Below are 21,910 nucleotides of genomic sequence, written 5' to 3' on the forward strand. Positions count from 1 at the left end.
GTCCCCCTGGTGTATTTCCGATGTATTACACCGCATTTTGTCAGCTGGAAAGTAAAATCAGAGATCCTGATCTAAAATAATCCTAGACCCAAGTATAATGCTACATATTATACATTATATATATGCATTATACATATACTGTAATGTATACATAAGAAACATTACAAAGTATACAAGTATAGTGTTATAGACCCATAACTCTGGCTCTCAAGGGGCTGAGTCAAGATCTGGAGCTTGAGATCAGCCCAGGCTACAGGGCAAGACTCTAACCAGTTCCTAAGCACGGTTCCTCTCTAAAATGAACCAGGGGTGACTGGATGCCAAGGCAGAGAAGCCAAAAGGAGCCTGTCAGCCCTGCAGGGAAGGGGAAGCTGGGAAGCAGGATGTGCTGAGACCCAAGACAGGTTCAAGGGGCTCAGAAGCCAAAAGGAAGCCTCTCAAACAATAACCTTTCTATCAGTAGTTTAAAATAAATCTTAAACTTGATTCTGATTCCAATATTACACTACTACGTGTGGCCTGAGAATCTTCATCCACCCATGCCTCCCCTCTGCCCCTGGAACCAGGCCTCCAGGGACAACATCCCCCTCCCCATTTCTGAATTCATCCTGAGGTGGGGCACTGGATAATCCACATAGGGTCTAACCCACAGTTCATCAACCCCACCCAGGACATCCAAGTAAATCTTGAGAAATTCTCCAACAATCAATTTATTTATTTACAACAGCATTTTAAAGGCAGATACACCCATCTGGATGAACCCAGCCCAGCATCTCAAAATCTACTAGTGTTCCAAAAATCCTGCCGCCTCCAGGATTCAGGGAGCGCACAAGTTGTTCCGAGAGATTGCAGCTACTCTCAACACCTGCCAGGCAGGTTGATTTCAGGAAGCCTGCGTGGCCCATGGTTAGACTGTACCTTGGTCCCCACACCCAACACAAGCTTTGTAATGTGGAACACCGAGGACCCCGAAATGCACAACAGAAAGAAACAAACAGCAAGTCCAGGTGAGGTATCCAAGCTTGAGTGTAATCCTGCAGGCAGTACTGCCCTGCTCAGCCTGTGACGAGGGCTGGACAAACACACCCCATCTGCTGTGTGCTTTCCACTTTGGCAAAGGAACAAAATCACCAGGAGGTTTAAGTACAGGAGTAAACTTCAAGAGAGAGAAAATACAGCAGCGGCCTGTGCACGCAGCCTAGGGCCGCCCCAGGCTTTCTCACTGCCCTCTCCCTGCCAGCTTCCCACTGCAAAAGGGTGTAGAAGAGCTGACAGCAGCCAGAAGTGACTTTGCCAGTTTCCCTTGTCAGCCACCCTGACTTTCCCCTGGAGAAGGCAGAAGGGCAGCAGCCTGTATGTAAAAGAACAGAAGAGTCAGGCGACCTCACATTCCAGAGTGAACAGCTTTAAAAGGCTGTGATTTGGAGGCCTGGCGCCATCACACAGACCGTGCAGCCCAAGTGCCCCCAAGCCCCTCCAGAGGCAGCTGCTGAGGAAGGGTAAGCATCTCTCAGGAGGGGAAACCTGGACTTGAGACTGGATGACAGTTCTGTGGGCTGGGAAGGGAACTGAGAGACAGAAAGTCCTGGCCGACTCAGCCAGCTGGCAGTGGCAGCCAAGGAACAAACTCAGTCCTGGAATCTTGGAGGAGAGGGACCACCTGTAAGGGCCCCAGCCAGTGTTGGTGGGAATGGGCATCTCTGGTACAAAAAAGGCCACAAGAATCTACTCGGGGTTGTCACTCAACAGGATTTCCTGTCTGCAGAGGTCAGGGAGAGGCTCCCAGGAACTGCCTGGCAAAGGACTGGCTCTGATCCTCACTGGCCACAGCAAGCAGCAGGTGTGTGTTCACTGGAAACTGAAGGCCCTGAAGCACTGGGCTGAAGTCCACACATCTGCTGGACAAACCCTGTCAACTCCACATAGGCAGAGGACAACACAGAGCTTGCCATCTTCCAGCTGTGGCCCACAGAGTCACAAGAGTCACCCACACACTTGTGCAAATTCAGTATCAGGCAGAAGCCCACTGCCCAACCTAAGGCTCAGTTCTAAGGCGCCCAGCCTGGCAGATTGGAAAAGAGCCAAGGCAGCTATAAAGGGTTGGAGAAAGTTGAGTGCAGAGTGGGGCAGAAGCCTCCAGTGCATCATAGGAGAAGGGAAGCAACACCTGCCGAGGGCATGCTAATTCCTCAGGGCAGCCAACCTGGAAAACAACAAAAAGGATTCTGGTAAGAAAGGCAAAGACATGGCAGGCAGTGATGGTGCTGTACACCTTTAATCCCAGCATTTGGGAGGCAGAGGCAGATGGATCTCTGTGAGTTTCAAGACCAACCTGGTCTACAGAGTGAGTTCCAGGACAGACAGAGCTACACAGAGAATCCCTGTCTAATAAAAAAAAGGGGGGGGGGGTGACAAAGGGCAGAGGTACTTGAAAACTTGGAATTGAAATACTGTGTACAAGCTCTAGACATGAACCCAGAAGTAAGGTTTTCAAAGTTGTCCTGGGATAATGTGTAGGAAGATGCCAGAGATAGCTACACACTGTGACAATCTCAGGAAGGGCACACAACTCCATTCTACAGTGAGCTGTGTATAGATAAATCTGTAATCACACATCTGGTACCAACTGCTGGCTACAGGGGACTGACTGTAACATTCTGATGCAAGGGGGAACTGTCCAAGCTGAGACAGGAGTCTTCCCTCTGCCTTCCCAACAGTCCCATCAAATATGATGTGAGTCTTTGTGTGATTGGGTTCCAGACCACAAAGTGCTTAGGGTCCCCAACATGGCCCCAAGACAAGACACTAGAGCAAATATAACATTCACCGAGGCAGGTCCTACCTTCGAGACAGCTGGTCCTCCTGGCTGCGCACAGAGCTCTCGCCCACAGCAGAGGCACCCTCTGGAAGCTGGCTGAGCTGGTCTAAGACCTCTAGGCCATTTTCCTCAGCAATCTGCACAATGAGGCTGTCGACCTGCTCCTGAGGTGTGGTCAGCGTGGTGGCAGAGCTCATAGAATCCTCCATTACCTGAGGAGAGGTTCATTTTGGGCAGTATGGCCATAGCACCATGATGCACACTGCAACTGCTTTGTGGTAGACATGTGTGGTGTACACATGCATACATGTATGTGCTCATGTGAAGGCCAGAAGCTAACATCAACTGTCTTCTCAATACTGTGTCCTATAAGGTGTCTCACGGAACCTAGTGTTCACTGTTTTAGCCAGGTTGGTTGGTTGGCAAAGCCGGTGATTTCATCTGTCTTTGGTCCCAGCACTAAGACCCCTACACACTCAGCTTTCATGTGGTTGCCAAGAACCCAAACTTATGCCCTCAGGTTTGCACAAGTAACACTTCACCTGCTGAGCCATCTCCCTAACCCCCATTGTGGTTCTTGCTCACTCCCCCACCTACTCCCACACACACTGCTTGCTTCTCACAGGGTTCTCACTAGGAAGATGTTCCTGGCTCCCTTGGACCTTCCTGTTCCATATCCAGGCAGTCCCGCCTCTGGTTTCACCTGGTTCTGTGACCCTTCCGTATTTCTGTGTGCTTGTCTATACCATGTGTGCCTCCCCAGAAAGGGCAGTGTCTCATCCCCTTCCTTCTCCAAGTCCTTCCTATGTCCAGCACAGTTCAGCCACCCTAACCCACTGTCCAGCTATACTGCAATGGCCACCTACCGACGTGTGTACGTCCAGGTTCTGCACCTGCTGCTCAAACCTGTCCATCACTGCAGACACCTTTTGAAGATCCATGGCACTCAGCGCCTTGTCCAGAGCTTTGGTCACCTGTGCCATATTCTTGGTCACCTGGGATAGAAGAGAATTAGGAACAAAGACAGAGTTAAAAGATAGTTTAGGGCTGCAAACTGGGGGCAGGTTATCAGGACTTTCTGATGGGAACCCAGGGTCTCAGCACAGTCATTGAATGCAGCTGATGACACAGTGGAGTTCTATAAGTCTCTCTACTTTGCAGGGCATCTCTGCCGTGAAACAAAGTGGCCCATGTAACTCCAAGTCTATGGTGGGATGATGTTATGGAACCCAGGCTTTCCTAAGACCTTTCTGTGTGCAGTACTCCTCGATACCTAGGCTCATTGCTGGTTCAGCTTCCCTCTGCTCACTGTACCCTACAACACATGCTGGCCACATGGCACCATGGTCAAGCACTTACCCCCTTCATGGTCACAGCTGTCTGTACCTTGGATGCTACTGCATCCACACGGGACGCCATCCGGAGCCAGTTTACACCTTCATTTTTCTTGCGGATTGCATTTTCAGCATATACGCGGGCACACTCCACATTTTTCTGCTGAAGGGCCTAAGATTCATAGGGAAATGTTCATGGAGGACAACTCGTAAGTAAGCGTGTGTATCTCTCCAGGGTAAGGTAGTGTAGGCAACCTTCTGCTTTCCCCAGGTATAAACCTCAGAAATGTGCGAGCAATAGCCATAGCCTTGCAGCTACTCTGCCTTGAAGCAACACTAAAGAGCTGCACAGGATTTAGCTGAAGGTTTGCTCTGAGGACAGTCATGCTACTTCACCTTCTGCTCTGTCTATCTTTAGGCAGAAGGCCACTTCCTGCAAACACCCCAGTGAACTTACTCCCTGCCCAACCTTTGTAGCCCCACCCACAGTATCAATGCCTCTGCCCAGGTCCCGATTCTCCCGTCCTATAGGAAAGAAAGTCATTTGAAAATGATGACACTGGAGCAGGGACAGCTAGAATGCTACAAATTGGAGGAGGAAGGAAGGAGTGGAGTCCACATAGATGTTCTACACTGGACACCACTGTGGGAGGGGAGGAGGAGGGCTACTGCCCTTCCCTCAGGCTCGCCTGTCTCAGGTATGAAAGTCAGTGCATCAATACTCTGAAATCAGCGAGGTAAATCACAATGTAGGAAGTGTCTTGCACAAAAAGAAGACATTACAGCAACACAAAGGGAAACAAAGCTGGCTGTGGTGCTTCCCACCTGAAATCCTACCAATTACAAGGTTGAAGTAGGAACATTTCAAGTTTGATTTTAACTGGGACACAGAGTAAGTTCCAGATCAACCTGGGCCACAGTACTCAATCTCAAAAATAACATAAATGAAGTAAAATAAAATAAAGGGAATTGGGGAAGAAGAACCCAAACCAGAAAGGTTACACACCTTCTTCACTTTGGCCTGCTCAGCCTTGGAGTCCTTCTCTGCCTTTTTGGCCAGTTTCTCTAGCTGCTTCGCTGTGAACTGAGTGGAAAGAACGACATCCTGAGATTCGCAGGTGGATCTCACCCTTTAGGCCCTGCTCCCTGTACCTCCTGCCTCTGCCCATCCTTTACCCAGGGATGAGGCACAAAGCATCAAAACCTAAGTCCTGATGACTCCTGTGGGCTGTGGGAGACTTTAATAGCATCAGGAAAGAACACCCCCCGCCCAGTGAGCCAGGAGGCGGCTACAGTGGGCATCCTAAAATGTCCATCATCTAAGAACACCCCAACCCATATTCTCTTCTAGAGCGGAAGGCCGGCAAGGAAACTCTCACCAATCACCAATGCTGCCCCTGCTTATGAAAGACTTTGAACTCACAGAGAGTTCACCTGGGAATCTTCTCCAGGCTATCCAAGTAGTGAATCTTGAACGCTATCTTTATAGAATTCTGCATATACAGCTTCCTCAGTCCTTTGCCAACAAGAGAAAATGTCATACCCACCCCTGCAGCCACATATTCCAAGTGCTGGAGACCAGGTCCTGGCACTAGTAAACTAGCCTGAACACTGACCCCCTTTACGGGTCAGACCACTACCCGACAGCCTCAGTGTGACAGAGGAGCAGAGCCAGGTTCAGCAGCTCTGTAACCTCACTCGTGCCCAGACCTTTGGAGTCAGGAAGAAAATAAACAGGATAAAGTTAAACCTGATCATCGTCTGTAAGGCATTTAAAAGTGGCAGAAACATGCCATGGATTATTAGTTATATCCAAGGATCTCCCCGGTCGGGGGCACATTCAGTTGCCTATAACACTCTCCAAGTGTGTTTAAATTTCAGCGTGTGGTTTTAAATGCTTAGTAAAACACCAAGGCGTGTGCTTATCACCCCAGTTGTGTTTCTTACAGATAACACACTCAGTCTTCACGGACAAGTCTAAGTGATCTATTTCTACTTAGCCAAAATCAAAGAATGACCATGGCTCTGGGCAGCAGTCTGAGCCCTGTAGGGCAGTCATTCAACTATGATAATCTGCCCATGACTCTGGGTGTCTGGGTTCCAAGCGCTGCTGTAATTCTTTCCTTGTTTGCTAGGACAGGACTGAAGAATGGTGGTCTTGTACAAACCTTCAACTGGAACAGGGTATCTGCAAAGACAGAAAAAAAATACATTTAAAAAAATGTAGCAAGTAGCACATCTATCAAGCAAGCGGACTCAGTGAGATCCTTGCAGATGCCAGGAGCTGGCCCACAGGAGACAGACACGGATGGGATTTGCCTGGGTCATTTGGAAGGCCCAGCAATGGGGTCAGAAAGTAGAACCGTGTTAGACAGGGGCTCCAAACCAACAAAGACCCTCACTAAACTTGTTTTCGGGAACACAAGAATGTTACCAGCCTATCTCAAAATGCAGCTCTTGTCCATGGTCAGAATGGAGATGGTGGCTTACATTTCTTTCAGCTTTACAAAAGACACATGGGATTCTTTGCCTTTACTACTAAACTTAGTCTTCGCACTTAACAGCTGTTCTTTTTAATGACTTTATTTGTTTTTTAAAAAAGATGTATCTACTTTTGAGTGCTCTATCTGCATGTACAACTTTCTGCCAGAAGAGGGCATCAGATGCCACTATAGATGGTTGTGAGCCACTATAGGTTGCTAGCAATTGAACTCAGGACCTCTGCAAGAGCAGCCAGCGCTCTTAGGGCTGAACCATCTCTCCAGCCCGCAGCAGTTGGTTTGGTATTTCCTTTCTTTAATCGTACCAGAGACAAATAGATAAAACTGGTAAGGTAGTAAGCCTTAGGTCATCCTTTCTTCCTTCCTTCCTTTCTTTTTTCGAAACAGGGTTTCTCTGTGGCTTTGGAGCCTGTCCTGGAACTAGCTCTTGTAGACCAGGCTGGTCTCAAACTCACAGAGACCCATCTTACTCTGCTTCCCGAGTGCTGGGATTAAAGGCATGCCCAACACTGTCCAGTGACAAATGTTATTTCTAAGCCACAGCATCAGGCCCAGCCCATTGTCCCTTTGCCCATAGTAAGCCAAGGAGGGAATTTAAATGTATTTTTAAAAATTAATTGCTAAGCAAGTCTGCTATTAATTCACAAACTTGAGACAGGTAAACACAATTTCTTGTTTATTTATTTTTGACGTTTTGAGACAGGATTTCACCTCACACTCCCTAGGCAGTCAAAAGTGGGGATCCTTCTGTCTCTAGCGCCTAAGAGCTGGCATTGCAGTTGTGAGCCACTCTACAGAATGCTGTGGTATTTGATTCCTGAAACGGTTTACCCTACTGGTCCAAAATAAGGCACTGATGGTATGTAAATGCAAAACAAGGCCCAGCAGAGACCTGCCTGGGCATAGTGAACTGTGCACCTACCCACCTGCCAGCACTCAGTGCAGGCACTAGCTATGGCCAGAGCTGCCACAGTTGACTGGTACTCTCAGAAACAGAGTCGCCTGGCACGGTGACAGGAGGAACAGTGTCTCCCAGGCGTGGCACAGCTCTCTCACCAGCTTTAGCACCCTGGCCAAATCTCTCCCATCTCAACCTGTATTTTCATCTCGACTCTAGTGGGACTGGAGAAACCTGATGTGAGCTTCAGGAAAGTTCCCTCACCCGAGCACAGTGAACTGTGATGCAAAAATTCTTTTTTGCTGAGACACCGGGGCGCTACCTCTTCTGTCCAAGGAACAGAGTAAAGAATTCTTATGTGTTTCCTCCACGACAATCACACAGCTTGCTGCGTTTCACAAACAGTTGGCTGTTCACAGCTTCATTGCCAGCACCGGGGAGGCAGAAACAAGCAAATCTCTGAGTTCAAGGCCAATCTGGTACTTGCAGTCACGTGCAGGCCAGCCAAGGCAACATAGGGAGACCCTGTCTCATACAAACACAAACTCTATCACACCAGCCCATAAAACCTGCAACGTCCACTCAGGAGTTCTTCAGAAGTCTAGAGGTCAGAACACTGACAGACGGAAATGAGTCATACTTCTGGGTGACTCCCCCCACCGTTACAGGGTAAGGGGAGAACAGGACATGCAGCGCCTATAAAATGGAGCTACTAGGACGGAACCCACACCCTACCGCTTGGTACTTGAAGTCCTTTGTATCTGAATTATTCCTATTTCTCGGGGTACTACTTAGGGGTCAAAATAGGCAACCAGCACCTTTTCTGGTCCCTGGACATTACAGGGTCCCCAAGGCAGGAACAAAACAAACAGGGAGGATGGCTAGAAGGGCCTGGATCTGAGGTCATTTGGATAAAATTTGGGGTTGGGGTCCAGGCCTGGAGAGATCTGGGTAAGGAACGAGATCCAGGGGTAGTTACTGGCTGGGGTCTGGTGTCAAGAACCCGAGGTAGCTCCTGTTGGTCTGAGGGATGGAAGCCCAGGAGAGGGTTTCAGCTAGGATGTAAAGGCTCAGGAACCGAAACCGGTTCTGGTCGATATGCCGGAGTCGGGCCCAGTCCTAATCGGTGTTTGGACCTAAGGCAAGAGGCGGGTCCTGGTCGGGATGTAGGGTCGAGACAAGTGGGTCCCAGGCCCAGGGGCGGGGTCTGGGGCTGAGGCCGGGGACACGTCCTCTTGGGTAATGGGGCTGAGGCCGGGGTGTCCGCAGAATCCCGCTCCGAACCCAAAGTAGGTGACGGCCCCTTACCGTCCATGGCCAGTCAGGTTGTGAACCCCTCGGGGCGGCGAAGGGGACGAGATCTTACGGACCAGTTGTGCCCGGGAGGACTTCCGGGGTCGCTTGCGTTTCCGGTCGCGCGGCCGGCTCTCGCGAGAAGACGGCGCCGGTCCTTGGGTGGGGCTTTGGCACGTCTTCTACGGCACGCGGTTGCCATGGTAATGAACGCCCAAAGGGGCGTGTTGGTTTGTGAGTCGCTAGGGTTACTGGGCCTCAAGACCCCCTGGCCGGGGCGGCGGGGTCACCTATGGGCCAGTCCAAAAGCAAACCCAAAGAGAAGACAGGTAAAGGGCGCCGCCTGGTGGCCAGGCCCGCCCTCCGAGCAGGCATCCTTGGGTTGTAGGTCTAACTGATTATCCGTGTGTTTCAGATGAGGAGCAAAAGACGGTCCCTACCAATTTTGTTGCAAAATCTAAGGAGAAAGTAATGGTAACGGAGTCCAAGCAGCTTGACATGGAAGCCTTAAATCAACCTGCCGACACCCTGCTGTTAGCGGCAGGGACATCCAAGCACTCAAGGCCTTCCTCTTCCTCTGAAGGTAGGAGACCCGAGGAGACCCACCACGTCAAGGCATCTGGGATGGGGCCCATTTCTAAGACGCTAATGATAACAGGATTCTTGGTGCAGTCAGGTAAACAAGAGCACAGCTAAGCTTGTTAGCCTGAGTCCATTCTAGGCAAGAACAGGGATTTCAAGGGCATTTAATGTATACAGAGACCGTTTCAGAAGGAAAAAGAAAAATTAAGAAGAATTTTTTTGAATGATCCATACAATGGCCCCCAGGAGGGTTGGGTGACCTCTGGTTCCACTGTGATCCCTTCAATATGTTACAGCTTGGAGCAGAACATTGGGTAATTGCCCAGGCTGGAGTGTGACTCCTGAGGAGGGTTTGGTCTCCCTCAGCCTGGCACAAAGGTGGGAGGGCTTATGAGGACAAAAGGATCATGGCTGGGACAAAAGTGTTTCTTTTCATACAGACCCAAGCATAGCATTTGGCAGATACCAGGAAGTGAGTTTGCTGTCAATTTCACTTTACCTTGTAGCAAACAGTTTGGCGTTTTTATTGGTTTTATAGCTGAACAATGTGACCACACCTTCAGTGTGGAATTGGTGGCAATGAGACCACAAAACCAGGACAAAGCCTAAATACAGATTGTTGGAGGTAGATCTGTTAAGTGTTTAAGGCAAGGAAGGTATTAGGAACTGTATGCTCTGGGGAGGTCTTTTTGCTTCCAGAATGAAGGCCAGGGTGAAAAACAGAACACTAGGGGGACCGACCCCACGCTCCTTGCTGGGAACCAGAGAAGAAGCAGTGGCCATAGATATTCAGAAAGATTGAAGGTAGAAAGCGTAGAACCTACGCTCTGATGAAATGCAGGAGAAGATGGGCTGGGTCAAGAGTTAGGTGAGAGAGGACCGGCCTGGCCCGGGCAGGAACAGTGCTTGGTGGTTCAGACAGAGGTACCACGGGACCTTTGAATGCTACACAGCTGTAGGCAGTTTGGAATTCAGGTGCTGGGACTGAAAGAAGTCTGACTTTGAAACTTAGGAACCCTTCATAGAAGGGCTACAGCAAAGGCTGCACGCCTAGGTGGAGGTTTAAGAGATGCCTGCCCCTCACGGTGCTTTTAGCTAAGTACAGAAAAGCCAACTAAACAAGATTTTATCACCAAGTGGTTCGATGTCCTGCCAAAGAAGGATCAGAGATGGCATCCGCCATGTTTACTCATCAGCATGGCTTTGGCGCCAAAGACCCTTCATGTTCCAGTGTGCCATCTTCGGTGTCAAGAATGGCTTCCTTCACGGTGCTGCAGGTACCGTAGGCACACAAGATTACACTGACTCTTAAGAGAGACTTTGAACCTTGCTTTGCTTTTGGCAGGGAAGTTTTTCTGAGGTAGGCTTCAGCTCCCCAGCCTCTTTAAGACGAGTTCAGCTCTGCAAATTATGAAGTGCTGGAAGAGAGGTAAGGGATCAGAATAGACAAGCTTGGCCAACAAGGAACTATGCGTTTGGAAGCCACCAGTGACACCTGTCACACAGCGTCACCTCTGGAGGAAAAGCAGGTGGCCATGAAGGAAAGATGACAGAGCAAGCTCAACAGTCACAAGGAACAAGCCACTCATCCATGCGACCCTGGAGGAACCCTCAAAACATGATGTCAGATGTAAATGTCCATAAACGTGATGACTTCCTTTCTATGAGATGCCTTGAACTCACCATGGTCGTTTTGCTTCGGCTCCCCAGGTCCTGGAGTTCCAGGCATGAGCTGTCGTGTCCATTTGGAAATGATTGTAAAAAACTGTCAGCAAGGTTGGGCATGGGGTTGTAGTGAGAGCTACTCAGGAAACTGAGGCAGGAGGATCATGGAAGCCCAGACCTGGGTAGGATTGTGAAAGTCTGCGTTTTCAAAAAGGGGGAGGACTAAGGATATTGCTCAGTTGGTAGAGTGTCTACCATGCCCAAAGCACCTGGCTTCCTTCCCCTGTACTACAGACAAGCAGGTGTGGTAGCAAGTGCATGTAATCTAACAAGGCAGGAGGAGCCTTGAGTTCAAGGGGATCTGTCATAACATGGAGTGTTCAAGTCCACCCTGGTCTATATGATATTTTGTGCCAAAATAAATATGGGGCTGGAGCATTGACTCAGCAGTGAAGAACACGTCTGCTCTTGCAAGGAGACTTAAGCTCAGCTCCCAACACCCATTTGTAACTCAAATTTGAGGGGAGCTGATGCTTTCTTCTTACTTCTGTGAGCACCAGATATGCACACGGTACACATACATACATGCACATGGCACACATGCATACATTCAGACAAAACACAAAGCAAAACTGACACATGATTGTCTGACTCTGAGGCTCTGAGAAGAACCGTCACTAGGCATCCTGGTGTCTGTGCCCTTGTAGCCCGGTTTGGACCTTTGAGTGAACATTAGGTATTATAGGGTCTGGCCTTTGAGGCCTCACAGCCCGTTGCTGCTAGCAGCACCTGCGTGCCAGTTAAGTCTTCAGAGGACACAGCCCAGAAAGCACCACTGCACCTACTTCTGGGGCCACAAGTGGGAACTGTCTAGGCAAGCCTGTCCTGAGTTCCTGACCCATGACAGTGAGAAAGTGGTTGTTGTGAGCTGCTGAGGTTTGGACTGAGATTTGAGCTGCTGTTGTTTTACAGCAGTAGTGGTCAGACCAAGGGGTACACGATGGAGTCAAGAAGCCTGGCTCTCAGCTATAGAGCACTCACTGTAAAATTTAAAAAGAAAAGGAGGGGATTGTCATGAACAAATGGCAATTTGTAGATCTGAGCTAGGTCATCTTAGGAGTCCGTTTGGATATCAGATAATAATAATAATAAAGAATTGATTCTGGGGCTGGAGAGATGGCTCAGTGGTTAAGAGCATCGCCTGCTCTTCCAAAGGTTCTGAGTTCAATTCCCGGCAACCACATGGTGGCTCACAACCATCTGAAATGAGGTGCCTTCTTCTGGCCTGCAGAATATTGTATACATAATAAATAAATAAATATTTTAAAAAAATAATTGATTCTGAACTGGAGTATAGCTCAGTGGCAGAGCAGTTGCCTAGCATGCTGAAGGCCCTGGGTTCCATCTCCAGCACCATTAAAATCAAAACCAAAATATGGTGAGGAGAAAGTGGCAACCCCAAAAGTTCACCTCCTGTGACGTGACTGCTACTGTCTTCAGAATGCTGTCCAGATGACAAAATTATAAGATGGAGAACTGACTTGGTTGCCAGGTGTTGGGGTAAAAGAGCAAGGTGTGACCCAGAGGACATCAGGAGGGAGCCTCTGTGGCAGAAGAGTCCTGCGTCCTGTCAGATGGAGCTTTACACGTGCATGGATGAGCATATGTCTATATTCTCGCAAAATCAAGGTCAGTTCTGGTGTTGAACTGTAATAACATGAGATGCTGCCATGGGAGAAACTGGGCAAAGGGAGCATGGGACCAGTTCTTGCTGCTTCTGCAACTATCTGAATATATGAATATTTTAAAAAAATAAAAGAATAAAAAAAGTTATAATTCTAATTATTATAGTCCGGTATAAGAAATGCATACGGATTATAGAAAATAGGGAGAATACATGGAGTGGGAGGGGGTAAGTGCACAATAACACTGACACTAAACACCAGCAGAAAAGGGCAGGGTTATACAAGTTACACCAGGAGAATTGACACGTTAGAGATGTGAGTGCAAACTCCTGCTGTAGAAAGGTTATTTCCACATGAGTAAGCGGGAATATAACATGTAGGGCTTGGGAGAAGCTGAGAGATGGCTCAGCAGTTGAGAGCACTTCCAGAGAATCCCAGCATCCGTATGACAGCTCACAGCTGGCTGTCTCTAACTCCAGTTCAAGGGAATCCCTGGAACTTGTCTGGCTTCTGCAGACACTGCACTGGCAAAATAACCATACACATAAAATGTTTAAAATTTTTAAGTGGGGGTGGGATAGAACTTGGTAGTGCATTTTTAATCTTGACACTCAGGAAGCAGAGGCAGGTGGATCATTGTGAGTTTTGGCCAGGCTGGTTGGTGTAAATAGTGAGTTCCAGGCCAGCTACATAGTGAGGACTTGTATTGGAAAACCAAAAAAGAAAAAAGAAAAAAAAGTAGAAGCGCGTATGTAAATCAGTTAGTAGAATGCTTGTCCTGGGATCCATCGCCAGGACCATACAAATCTTTCCTGGTGCTGCGTGCTTGTAATCCCAGCACTTGGGCAGTAGAAATATGAGGATCATAAGTTCAACGAATTGAATTTTATTTCTCCATGAGGAGCATCATTCTAAGCCTCGAAAGAAAGAAAGGCATCACTAAATGATATTGAAGAATATGTCCACACTTTAACAACATCCACTCAAGATAGGCGTGGTGGTACAACACCTGTAATCTCAGCAATTAGGAGGCTGAGACAGGAGAAATCTTTTCGAGTTCCAGGCCATCTGTGACTAGAGAGACCCTGTCTCAAACAAAACAAAATGCACACGTAAAAATACACACATACCATTAAAAAAATCTCTCCAAACATTATAAACATTATAAACACTATAAAACTCAAACCAAAGAGGGAAAAATCATTTGCAGCCAGGTTTAGTGGCTCTTGCCTGTAATCCCAACAGTCAAGAGGCTGACACAGACAGATCTCAAGCTTGCCATCAACCCAGGCCACATAATGAGACTCTGTGTCAAAAAAAGTTAAAAGCACTAGGCAGTGATGGTACACACCTTTAATCACAGCCCTGGGGAGGCAGAGGCAGGCAGATCTCTGAGTTAGAGGCCAGCCTGGTCTACAGAGTGAGCTCCAGTATTTCCAGGACTATACAGAGAAACGCTGTCCCGAGGAAAAAAAAGTTAAAGGCAGCATATATTAGAGGTCAGAGTCACATCTCAAATGTCAGATCAACTACTCTGAGAAACTGTAGAAGTACCTGTCTGTCTTTGTTTGTTTGTTTGTTTATTATTTATTAAAATGCATAAAATAAATTTATTATGCAGTATTCTATCTGTATGCTTGCATGGCAGAAAAGGGCACCCGTTCTCATTACAGATGGTTGTGAGCCACCATGCAGTGGCTGGGAATTGAACTCAGGACATTTGGAAGAGCAGTCAGTACTCTTAACCTCTGAGCCATCTCTTCAGTCCTGTTTGTTTTTCCAAGACAGTGCTTCTCTATAGCCCTGGCTGTTCTGGAACTCTCTCTGTAGATCAGGTTGGCCTCAAATTCAGAGATTCACCTGCCTCTGCCTCCTGAGTGCTGAAATTAAAGGTGCATGCCACCTCAATAGGCTAGAAGTACCCATCTTTCTTGAAGGTAGTATGACAGTGTGGCTCAACCTCCAAATCCCTGTCCTCCATTGAACAACCGTGCGTGATCTCTCCTGGAATAGGGTAGAACTTGTCCAAAAGAAAGGGTGCCATTGCTATGATCAAGTTTTTAGTTGACCTTAACTTAATCAGAATAGAGATTATCTGGGTATATCCAACCTAATTACAGAAGCCCTCAGAAATCACAGAGGTGGAGAAAATGGGTAGAGGGCTTGGTACTAGCCTGAGCACCTGAGCTCAATCCTGGAACCCCAAGGGGGAAGGAAGAGAAGCAACAGCTAAAGTTGTGTCTGACCTCTACACCTGCACCATTACACATGTGCTCCCCCATACATACGTGCACACAAAATAAAAATACAATTTAAAATGTTTCTAAAAAGTCTAAAATGTAGCCGGGACGGTGGTAGCGCACGCATGTCTTTAATCCCAGCACTCAGGAGGCTGAGGCAGGTGGATCTCTGTGAGTTTGAGGTCAGCCTGGTCTACAAGAGCTAGTTCCAGGACAGGCTCCAAAGCCACAGAGAAACCCTGTCTCAAAACCCTCCCCCTCCCCCCAAAAAAGTCTAAAATGTGATAGTGCATACCTGTGATTCCTGCATTCTAGGTGCTAAAGCAGGACGAGCCCCATGAGTTTGAAGCCAGATAAAGATAAATAGCAGAACCTATTCCATACCCCCCCCACACACAATTACAGACAGAGATTGTGGGCCTCTGGAAGCCCAGCACTGACCATACTATCAGGGGAAATGGGGCTTCAGTATTGGAGCCACAAATAACCCTTACCCTAATCAAATCATGGAATGTAGACTCAGGCTCTAAGCAGAATCCTAGCCACGCTGTGCCTGACTTCCTGGGGCACCAAGACTGAAGGACTGTAGGAATGGGCACTGATAAAAACCACCAACTTTGAAGTAATTTTTATGCAGTAATAAAGTAGCTCAGGATGGCACTGTGGTATGACCAGCACCAGAGAGACACACTGAGGACTTCCAGGCAAGATGGTGCAAGCCTGTAATCCCAATAACAAAGGCAGGAAGATTGTTCAAGGCCAAGTTCTAGGCAAGTTATTGCTACGTAGTAAGACTGTCTCAAAAAGTTAAACAGTGCAGGTACCATATAGCAAGAACCTTAAATCAAGTGTTTTGTCTATATTCCCGGCTTTCAGGAGGTGGAGCAAGAGAGGCTTGAGTTCTAGACAGCCTGGGCGACATGGTTAAGACCTTGTCTCCAAAACTAGATAGAACAGATAACCCTAGGAGACACACTTCTGGACATGTCTGTGAGAAGGTTTCTAGATAAGGTTAACTAAATAAGACTCAGTATCCATGTGATTGGCTGCACTGAGTGCATGACTGTCTCCTCTTCTGGTAGCCATACCTGCAGACTTGATGGGCTGTATCCCTTCTTAAACTAGGAGACAAAATACACCACTCCCTTAAGCTGTTGTCAGGCATTAGTCATAGCAAATGAGAAAGAAGTAACACAAACGAGAGAGAGAGAGAGAGAGAGAGAGAGAGAGAGAGAGAGAGAGAGAGAACAAAAAGATAAAATCAGAAATAAACTATGTGCAACCAATGGAGTTGGTCACACAAAGGATGGGAACCGCAGATAGGCGTAGGGCCCAGGGCTGTGTGTTCAGCACAGAAGGCGGCCGAAAGAACATCCTCTGCTCCACGGATGGTGCAGGAATGTGAACTCTGGAAGCACAAGAAGCAAGCATGTATTTAGACCTACATATATTGGTTTTGTTTATTTATTTCCTGAATTATTTTTTATCGAAAATGTTTTTCGACAACAATATCTTCTGATTATGGCTTCCCCTCCCCTAACTCCTCCCAGATCCTCCTCACTTTCCCACTCACCCAAATCTACACCCTTTCTTTCTCTTCTCATTAAGATACAAACAGGTATCTAGACAATAATAAAATAGGTAAGATAAATACAAGCAAACCATAATAAGACAAAACAAACAAGAAAAAGAGCCAAAGAAAAAGTTAAAGAAACAAATAAACTGGGCGATGGTGGTGCATGCCTTTAATCCCAGCACTCTGGGAGGCAGAGGCAGGCAGATCTCTGCGAGTTCGAGGCCAGCCTGGTCTACAAGAGCTAGTTCCAGGACTGCTAGGGCTGTTACACAGAGAAACCCTGTCTGCAAAAGACCAAAAAAAAAAAAAAAAAAAAAAAAAAGAAGAAGAAGAAGAAGAAGAAAGAAAACACACAGAAATCTCATAAAAACATAAAAACACCAAACTGGAACCACCATAGTATGAACACAAAGGAATTGTAGGCTTTTGTTGTTGCTGTTGTTAGGTTGTTGTTGTCTGTTTAAAAACTACCTTGAGGACTGGAGAGATGGCTCAACGGTTAAGAGCACTGCCTGCTCTTCCAAAGGTCCTGAGTTTAATTCCCAGCAACCACATGGTGGTTCTGTAATGACGTCTAGTGCCCTCTTCTGTCCTGCACGCATACACGCACACAGAATACTGTATACAAATAAATAAATAAACAAACAAACAAATAAATAAATGCTACCCTGACAAAGCATTATGAGACAGCCAACCTCCAAAAACGCCGCTGGGTCCATTTTGTGTTGACCTTCTATTGCTGGGCGTGGGACCTGACCTTATGAGTGGTTTGTATTTCCAGTGAGACTCCATTGGAGAAAGCTAGTTTCTCACTTGCAAGCGGTTATCCGTTGGAGAGAGCGTCTGGGTTAAGGATGTAGCCTGTGTCTCCTTCCCCTCTCAGCCCTGGGGCCCCATCAAGCTCAGACCTGTGCTGGCCTTGTGCATGCTGCCACGTTCTCTGTGAACCCATCTGTTCATTGCTCTCTTTGTGCTTAGAAGGCCTTGTTTCTTTGGTCTTCTCCAGCCTTGCTGAACCCTTTCAATCTTTTTGCCTTCTTTTTTGCGAGGTTCCCTGAGTCCTGCGAAAAGGAAATTGACAGAGACATTCCATTTAGGACTGAGTGTTGCAAGGTCTCTCACTCTCCGCACATTGTCCAGCTGGGGATCTCAGTCCCCATCTACTGTAGGAGGAAGCTTCCCTAATCACTGAGTAAGATACTGATCAATGAGTATAGCAGAATTGGTAAGAATAATTTTACTGCTGTGTTCCTTTAGGAGAACAGTAGTATTTGGCCCTACATTCCAGTCCCTAGATTCCTGGCCAATTCAGTCTCATGGTCTTGGTCACCTAAGCAGTGTCAACGAGGAGCTCCATCTCATGGACTGAGCCTTAAATCCAATCAGATACTGGCTGGTTAGTCCCTCAAGCTTTGGGCTGCTGTTGCGCTCGCTTATTTTACATGCAGGTCACCATTGTTGATGGAAGAGTTTGTAGCTGGGTTGGTGTTTACCTGTCTCCTTTAGTAGTGTGCAGAGTGCCGTCCTGTGCTATGAGCAGGATAATAGGAATGAAGGCTCCAGGTAGGCACCAGCCTGACTACTCCATGTCCAATGATATTGATTGATTGATTGATGCAGGGTATTACTATGTTCCCCTGGCTGGCCTGGAATTCTCTATTTAGACCAGGGTGTCCTTGAATTCACAGAGCTCCTCTTGCCTCTGCCCCCCAGGTACTGGGATTAAAGCTACCACACCCAGCTGGTTTTATTTATCTGTTTGTGTGGTGGGAGTTGAGGGTTGAAACCAGGGCCTCATTTTTTGTGCTAAGTATGCATTGTACCAGTGAATATTTTGATCTCACTCTGTATCCCTGGATGTCCTGGAACTCTCTATGTAGACCAAGATGGCCTTGTACTGACAGAGATCTGCCTGCCTCTGCCTCCTCCAGTTCTTGGAATAAAGGTGTGCATCACCATGCCTGGCTCAACTTTGTTTGTTCATTTATTTATTTGTTTGTTTTTTATTTATTTGGTTTTGAGACAGGGTTTCTCTGTGTAACAGTTCTAACTGTCCTGGAACTCACTCTGTAGACCAGGCTGGCCCCAAACTCACAGAGTTCTGTCTGCCTTTACCTTCAGAGTGCTGGGATTAAAAGCGTGTGCCCGCCACCGTCAGGCCTGTTTGTGTTCTTAACATACATATTCTGTGGCCCTTCGGGGTGTACGTACTTCCTGTAACCTCAACAAGTGTGTGAAAATGTGGACAATATCAGCAATGCCTGTTTCTAGGACATTTTGATTCATAAAGTTCTGAACAGAAAGATTTTCCAAATTGGAATTCTTTGGAGACTAGGCACCCGAACCCTCTAACTTGAGAGGCAGATTCACTTCTGATCAAGCAACTCAGTGGGGAGAGGGTGGCAGGCTCGGACAGTAAATCTGGAGGTCCTGAAGGTCTGACTAGCATGTGTGTTGGGAATAGCCGGCTGCGCAGTGGTAGTCATCGGGCGGCAGCTCACACTGACTCAGGCGGGCATTTAAAGTCCTCTCTGTTCATTTCCTCATGGAGGTGTGTGGTGGAAGCATTTGGAAGTTAGTAAATGACATGTTCCCAAGTCTGGGGACAAGGCCAGTATTAGAAGTATCTGTTGTTAGGCGGTGGTGGCACACGCCTTTAATCCCAGTACTCGGTAGGCAGACACAGGTGGATCTCTGTGAGTTCGAGGACAATCTGGTATACAGATCGAGTTTTGGGACAGAGAAACCCTGTCTAGAAAAAAAAAATGACTGTTAATTTCAAGAATAGAGAGGCCTCAGGGTTGGTGGGATCCTAGTTTGTCTGTATTAAAGACTCAAAAGAATGTAGTGGCCTGTACTCAACACCCCGGAGGTATTCAGCTCCTGAAATGTACTCTCCTCTATCTCTTCCTGCATGAGTCTCCCAGTACTCACAGCTGCCCTTCCAGGCTGTCAGTCTGGTTGAGTGGTGGAACCGAGCCATCAGGCAGTTGGTTTTGTTTTTCCCACTGGCCATGAATCTGTTTCCCTTACTGGGAGCTAAGACAGGCCTTATCTTCATTGTGGAAGATGTTTCCACACACCCACTAAATGGATGGATGTTTTCTTCCCTCTAGACAAACCTGATACAAAACAAAAGTCGAACAAGAAGAGAAGTGTCATTCCACAGATCATCATCACCCAAGCCTCGAATGAGACGCTAATGAGCTACGGCCTCGATGAAAGTGAAGAACAGAGAACCATTCATGAACAGGCTGACTGGGGCCCTTACTACCGACACAGGAACCCCAGCACAATAGCAGCCTATGACAGACACAACACAGAATAAATGAGAGCTCCCGGGAGCTGTGATTGTTTCCTGTGATCTGAGTGTCAGCTAGGCTGACAGAAGGGCCACCCTTCCCTGTGTTGACACTGAATGCCCTTCTCTGGTCCTTGAGGTTCTGTCTCAGCGCCTATTTGAGTTTCCTCAAAGTCCTCAGCATCTTAATGGGGAGAGGGTGGCTGGCTCAGAGAGTAAATGACATGCCCCCCCCCCCCCGCCAAGTCTGCAGTAAAGGCTAGTCTGAGATCTGTTAAGTTCAAGAGCAGAGAGGCCTCGGCTGGTGGGACACTAGCTTGACTGTCTGTACTGAAGACTCAAAAAAAAAAAAATGTAGTGTGTCCTTGAACTGAGCAGGGCAGCAGGATACTTAGGATTTTGGCAATAGCCTGTGAATGCTGTCTTGTTTTTCTGGCCCATGGACGAAGGAACTTTATAGAGAAGGGCCACTAGGAATCCAAACATGTGCCATCTTTTCAGTTGACTCCTCCCTAGCAAACTTCAGGTCAGGCTGTATCTTGAGAGAATGCACCTACCAGCCTCTTTTCTTATATGTGGCCTAGTAAAAGTGTATTTTCTTCATTAATTGCCATATTGTTTGGGCTTTCTTTGTAGGCTAACAAAACCAGAAATAGTGATATGCCTACCAGGATTACAAACACAACCTTCTCCTGTACTAGGGCGAGGGGATCTGTCGCCTATTACACATGCCAACAGTTTCTAATACATACATGAGACCAGTTACTGTATAAAATATGTAGACTACACTAGCTAGCACATACTTGCAGGCCTGACAATATAGATCTTCATATAAATAACCTAAGTGACTTTGGAAAACGATTTGTGTGTGTGGTGCTGAGGAGTGAACCTAGGACCTCACACGGTGCTAGGCAGATGCTCTCCTATTGAGCTGCATTCCCAGCGTGGTTGTTTTCTGAGACAGGGTTAGGGTCTCACATCCAATCCAGTCTGGACTGGAACTCACTATGTAGTCCTGGTCAGTCTTGAGACAGCAATCCTCCTGTCTCAGTCTCCCGACTGCTGAGATTTCAGGTTTGTGACAACATGCCCAGAGAAAAACAATTTTCAAAGTGGCAGAGATCTCACTTTTAAAAAAATACATTAGAGACTGGCTACTGAAAGTCTTCTTTTGTTTTGAGATAACCAGGCTATGCAACTTGTTCTAGTTTGGAACTCAGAATCTTCTGGCCTCTGCTTCCAGAGTGTTCCTATTACTGGAATTACTGGCATATGCCCCTGCGTCCAAACACACACTACAGCATTGACCTAAGTACAGTGCCCACATGGGCCTGAGCTCTGGGCCCTGAGAAGCAGGAACATTCGCTTTCCTAATCTATACAAACCTCCGCAAGGGGTTAGAGACAATGGTGTTCAGAGCTAAGCAGCCTCACGGAACCTCTTGGGCTGGCATTGCTCGCCAGTGGCCATTACAACTATTCCTTCCCAGCGGTCTCCCAAACCACGCAACTCTTCCTCAACCCAGGAAGGCAAATGTGGAGTCGAAAGAAAGAACAGGAAAGCAGCTCTTTATTTCCTTGTGGATGGATGATATGGCTCTTCCTGCGCAAGACTTCTTCTGTCTTGTCCTTAGCTAGTGATGGGACAAGGTTGACCTCAGGAAGGGCTGGGTTCCCACAGAGCCAGTTTTCGGGCAATGTACCGAACCCCTGTGAAAAAGCATAGTTCTTTTGCAGTGGTCTCCTCAAAGAGCAGAAAGCATTGCTGATCTGCCGGAACTGGTCTCACTTAAGTGGGAAAGCATTTTCTTCCGGCTGATCAGAACCAGAGTCTTCTGCAAGCTTGGCCAGGGATGTACTTTGAGCAACTTTGCGGGGTCCTGTCTGCACCTAACGCTGCAAAGGGGGCGGAACCTCTGTGCCATGAGCAGACCCAGACTGGACAACCTCTAGGGAATGCTTAGGTGATGGTTCTAGAACAAACCGGAAGTGCCTTGTACGCCTGCGCCGATGGGCGG

General features: G+C 47.5%; 2 protein-coding genes across 2 annotated transcripts; one reads left to right on the forward strand and one right to left on the reverse strand.

Moving 5' to 3' along the window:
• Positions 1-694: 694 nt before the first annotated feature.
• Positions 695-8,999, reverse strand: Chmp1a (charged multivesicular body protein 1A). The gene is made up of 7 exons (XM_048437510.3): positions 8,860-8,999; positions 6,321-6,340; positions 5,159-5,236; positions 4,178-4,324; positions 3,685-3,813; positions 2,843-3,030; positions 695-2,203 (listed from the first exon to the last, which is right to left on the reverse strand). Exons 1-7 carry the CDS (start codon positions 8,864-8,866, stop codon positions 2,182-2,184), a joined length of 591 nt encoding a protein of 196 aa, XP_048293467.1. The 5' UTR covers positions 8,867-8,999; the 3' UTR covers positions 695-2,181.
• Positions 9,000-9,041: 42 nt separating this feature from the next.
• Positions 9,042-20,500, forward strand: Spata33 (spermatogenesis associated 33). Its single transcript, XM_048437511.3, has 3 exons — positions 9,042-9,173; positions 9,260-9,427; positions 19,709-20,500. Exons 1-3 carry the CDS (start codon positions 9,137-9,139, stop codon positions 19,918-19,920), a joined length of 417 nt encoding a protein of 138 aa, XP_048293468.1. The 5' UTR covers positions 9,042-9,136; the 3' UTR covers positions 19,921-20,500.
• Positions 20,501-21,910: the final 1,410 nt, after the last annotated feature.

The sequence above is a fragment of the Myodes glareolus genome, chromosome 22 (assembly GCF_982192425.1).
Source record: "Myodes glareolus chromosome 22, mMyoGla1.1, whole genome shotgun sequence".
NCBI lineage: Eukaryota > Metazoa > Chordata > Mammalia > Rodentia > Cricetidae > Myodes > Myodes glareolus.

What these genes read in the sequence shown, in the direction of transcription:
- Chmp1a (XM_048437510.3), bottom strand. An exon ending in ATACCCTGTTCCAGTTGAAG is followed by an intron (nt 5,237 to 6,320) that starts GTTTGTACAAGA and finishes CTTTCCACTCAG; the next exon opens with TTCACAGCGAAGCAGCTAGA. An exon ending in ACCTGGACGTACACACGTCG is followed by an intron (nt 3,031 to 3,684) that starts GTAGGTGGCCAT and finishes ACCTCTCCTCAG; the next exon opens with GTAATGGAGGATTCTATGAG.
- Spata33 (XM_048437511.3), top strand. Translation starts at nt 9,137, where the DNA reads ATGGGCCAGTCCAAAAGCAAACCCAAAGAGAAGACAG. An exon ending in CAAACCCAAAGAGAAGACAG is followed by an intron (nt 9,174 to 9,259) that starts GTAAAGGGCGCC and finishes CGTGTGTTTCAG; the next exon opens with ATGAGGAGCAAAAGACGGTC. An exon ending in GCCTTCCTCTTCCTCTGAAG is followed by an intron (nt 9,428 to 19,708) that starts GTAGGAGACCCG and finishes TCTTCCCTCTAG; the next exon opens with ACAAACCTGATACAAAACAA.